The sequence below is a fragment of the Cibotium barometz genome, chromosome 29, assembly GCF_041138505.1.
Source record: "Cibotium barometz isolate CiBa-2024 chromosome 29, ASM4113850v1, whole genome shotgun sequence".
Classification (NCBI taxonomy): Eukaryota; Viridiplantae; Streptophyta; class Polypodiopsida; order Cyatheales; family Cibotiaceae; genus Cibotium; species Cibotium barometz.
The window spans coordinates 9557434-9561723 of record NC_141074.1 but is presented as its reverse complement, the minus strand read 5'-3'; the positions used below and the strand labels follow the sequence as shown (position 1 = coordinate 9561723).

Below are 4290 nucleotides of genomic sequence, written 5' to 3'. Positions count from 1 at the left end.
TGGTTTGAAAGATTTTCTATTATGAGAAGAAAATAAATTTTAACTTATATTTATATTTCTTTTTCTCATCATCACAGGTGGGATCGAATAATTGAAAAAGATGGCAACCTTGATGAGGTGGCTAGCCTCTCCCTTCCCACAATGCATAAAGGCCTATTCATCAGAGCTAAGCCCCTCTATTCTATGGAAGACACCTTGTCAGCATGAATGGAATAGATTGAGTCCTTTGGTTATTCTTAAAATCTTGATGTTTGGGTGGAACTCTTTTAAAAACATTGGATGATGGAGGCTTGATATGATACTAAGTTCATAAATATTTTTTTTCTAACATGGAAAGTTACAGCTAGTCTGTATTGTTGGCTAGCATAGCATAAATTGGAAGAGAGGAATGTTGCAAGAGGGTGATGGTCCTCTTACACACAAGTTAGTAAAATAATCCCCATCTCTCTCTCTCTCTCTCTCTCTCTCTCTCTCTCTCTCTCTCTCTGGCTCTCTCTCTCTCTCTCTCTCTCTCTCTCTCTCTCTCTCTCTAATTGGTTATTTAAACCATAGCATAAAATCATATCCAACTTGCTAGAATACATAAATAAGAAGAACAACATGCATGACACAAAAATGGATTAAATCTCCCCCATCAAGCAAGGGTATTTAGATATCTTTTTGCATTACTTGTGATCCAAAAATATTTTTTACATTCAAAAATGTGTTCCTTGCTCTTAAAAATAGAAAAGTCTAAGCTTATATGTGCCAATGAACCTTGCTATAACTTTAAATGAATTGCTCTCCACAAACCTTCTAAGGGAAAATAAACCATATGAACAAACATTGTGAGGTGAATCTTAAGCCCACTCCAAATCTGATATATAGACTAATGCAATGTATGTATGATGGCATGTCGTGAATCCAACATGTCCAAAGAGATGCATGGAAGCCAAAAGAAAAAGTATACATGCGTGCAATCAAAATAGAAAGATCGTGAGTAACCCAAGGAAGAAGGGCAGCACATCTATCTAGAAGAAACCTTGGGGGGTTCACTATATGTAAACTCTCTATATCACGTGCATTCAAGGCCTGATTTAAAAACCCCTTATTTGTAAATTTTTCATGGATAAAACACATCCTTTTTCTATTCAATCTATAAATACTCCCTTTAAATGGTACCCTTTTGTATGTAAAAAATGTGTAAAAAAGGGATTTAAAAAACCCATTCTCTTGAACCCACGTTCTACTTACATATTTAAGTGACCCCCCCACCCCCCCGCAAGGAAGAAACGAGGGTGGCCGCAGGGGGTTTAAGAAGGAGAATAGAGTTCATTTTAAGGGACTCTCCAAATAGAGGTTGTTTGTGTTACCACCAGAGAGGGTGGAGAGCACCGACTATAGTTAAGTGGTCTCCTTCGGGTCCATTTTCATCCTCTCATGAAGTGAATTATTACAGCTATTTCTAGTTTATAGTGAAGGAAAGCATAGTGAAAGGGATTGATTTTGTCAGAGCAAAGAAAGAGAGTTGGAGACCAGAGTCATTAAGGCGGTGTGAGCCCTGATCCAATTGAGTTCTACTTCAACTATAGCCAGTTGGTTTCTAACTTATGTGGAATTTATGTTGCCATATATATAGGCAGTGATGTGTGTGAACACACTTAGGACCGTCGGGGCACTTTTTCCCTCTAGGAGGTTTTTTCCCCCGGCTTGTATATACGCCCATTATTCTAGGGCTAACTTATCTTTTGTACATTGACACAATCTAATACATTGTGTGTTGTGTGCATTCTTGCTTCTTCTTCTCCAAGCTTTGTTTGCTTTCCTGCAACCCTAATTCCAACAATTGGTATCAGAGAAGGCATCGGCTCTCCCAGGGCTACGCCGCCAGCACCCTCCGACTCACGTTCTCCAATTGAGGTGAGCTTTCACGAGCGCTTTGCAGGTCCCTATACTCTACAAATCGGCCCGTAGGACTAAGCATTCTCAGAAATCGCATCTGAGGTCGTTTTGGGCTCCGTTTTTGCATTACAAGTCGTAAATCTGCATCAGAAATAGGCTGATCTATGATGTCGTTTGAAATCTGCATAGGCTGAATATTTACCTCATTGGTACATGATAACAAAGGCTGCACATCATCTTCCACAAAAATAACATCTCGACTAATCAAGATACGCTTTGACTGTGGATGATACAATTTGTAACCCTTGCTCTCAGCACTGTAACCAACAAAAATGCATTTGACAGCCTTATCATCCAATTTTTTGCGTTGTTGCATAGGCACTAAAGCATAGGCCAAGCAACCAAAGACACGCAAGTGACCAATAGAAGGCTTCCTGCCATGCCAAGCTTCATATGGAGTAATAGACTACAAGGCCTTAGTGGGACACCTGTTGAGTACATATGCAGCACACATGATAGCCTCAAGCCAAAACATATGTGGCAAAGCTTGGCTCTTGACCATACATCGTGCCATCTCCATAAGTGACCTGTTTTTCCTCTCAGCAACACCATTTTGCTGAGGGGTATACGGCACTGTACATTGGTGTTTTATCCCACGACTAGCCAGAAATGCATCAAACTCTTTAGACATGTACTCCCCCACTTGATCAGAACGGAGGGTGCCCACAGTACAATTGGATACATTTTCAACCATAAGCATAAACTGTTTGAAGCACAAAAACACTTCGGACTTTGCCTTCAGTGGATATACCCATGCATGCCTTGAGTAATCATCAATGAAAGTCACGAAGTATAAGTGTTTACCAAATGATGGAGTTTGCATAGGCTCACATACATCACTATGTACAAGTTGCAATTTGCGAGTGGCCCGCACAGAACCATCCTTTGGAAACGCAGAACGTTGCATTTTGCCCAAAATACAGCCTTCACAAACATGATTCAATGGTGCCTCAAGAGGGGGTAATGAAGCAACCATATCAAATTTCTGCAAACGCAGCAAACTAGCAAAGTTCAAATGACCAAAACGAGCATGCCATAGTTTTGCATCTGATACTGCCTTTTCATCAGAAATTGCATTTGCTGAATCTTCCACACACTTGTCATAAGAATTGAGCCTATACAGCCCACAAAACAAGGTGCTAGATACAATAATCATATCACCAGAAGTCAAATCATGAACAGTACATCTGTCATCCACAAATTTGACTATAAGTCCAAGTCTAGCAAGCGCAGAGACAGACAATAGATTCTTCTTTATTTCTGTGGCTGCATTTGACTCTTTCTTCTTTGCCTCTTTAGCCTTTAGCTTAGGGCAATTCTTAATGACATGATCATTTGCCTTACAATAGTTACACTTGATCTTTTTCTTGCCTTTATCAAGAGCCTTCTCAGACCTATTATTGCTACCTGTGGAAGGAGAAGAATTTACAGACCTACTAATAGGAGAAGAAATAATGGAAGGGGCTGCCTTACCACTTCTTCTCTGCTGGGCAGCAACAAATGCTTGATCAACTGCACGCTGCCTAGCCCTGTTTTGCCTAGACTGTGCTTCTTACAAGAGCTTGTTGACTAAAGTATCGTACTTGACAACATCAGGTCTGTCCTCAGTAACAAGTCTCCACGTGGAAGCAAAAGTCTGATATCGTACTTGACAACATCAGGTCTGTCCTCAGTAACAAGTCTCCACGTGGAAGCAAAAGTCTGATATGACTCAAGTAAAGCATCGAGAATAGTGTGCACAAGAGAATGATGAGGAATAATCTCACCTACAGAAATCAACTGTTCCGTGAGATCTTTAATCTCAGCAAGAAAAACATTCATGTCATCATCTTCTTGCATAATCTTCGATTCTAGCTCTTTACGCAGGTAAGAGATTTTTGCCTCGTTACGACCTGCATACAAACCAGCTAGAATATCCCAAGCTTGTTTTGCTGTTTTAGCTAAACGAATATGTGGGGTGATGTTACGTTTGACAGAAAGTGCAATCAAGGCATGAGCCTGCGCATCTTTACCATCCCAACGAGCTTGTTCAGCAGTGGGTAAAATAGCAGCAACAGTAGAGCTGCTAGAACCTGCAACATCCTCAACAGATCCTACATCCGCAGAACCTGCACGTACATCCATACCCTACACAATGTTCCACACTCCTTTTGCAACCAAAACATGCTGCATCATGTATACCCAAAGTGGGTAGTTGTTGTCTCCATCCAATTTGTCATCAGCAGACAACATGCGAAATACATCATTGCTGTTATCAGCCATGGCCACTGACTGAAACTGATGCAAAAGCTACCTGTAATGAAGAAAAGATTGAACAGAGAACAACTCGTGCTATGTAGCATGGTCCAC

The 4290-nt window shown here is 40.7% G+C and overlaps 1 protein-coding gene across 1 annotated transcript in view; it reads left to right on the top strand.

Moving 5' to 3' along the window:
• Positions 1–269, top strand: part of LOC147621810 (cytochrome P450 724B1-like) — a 12192-nt gene extending 11923 nt beyond the window's left edge. The window contains exon 9 of the mRNA XM_086823506.1: positions 78–269. Coding sequence (XP_086679632.1) covers positions 78–207 — 130 coding nt within the window. The 3' untranslated portion in view covers positions 208–269. The remainder of the gene's footprint in view (positions 1–77) is intronic.
• The last annotated feature ends 4021 nt before the right edge of the window (positions 270–4290 follow it).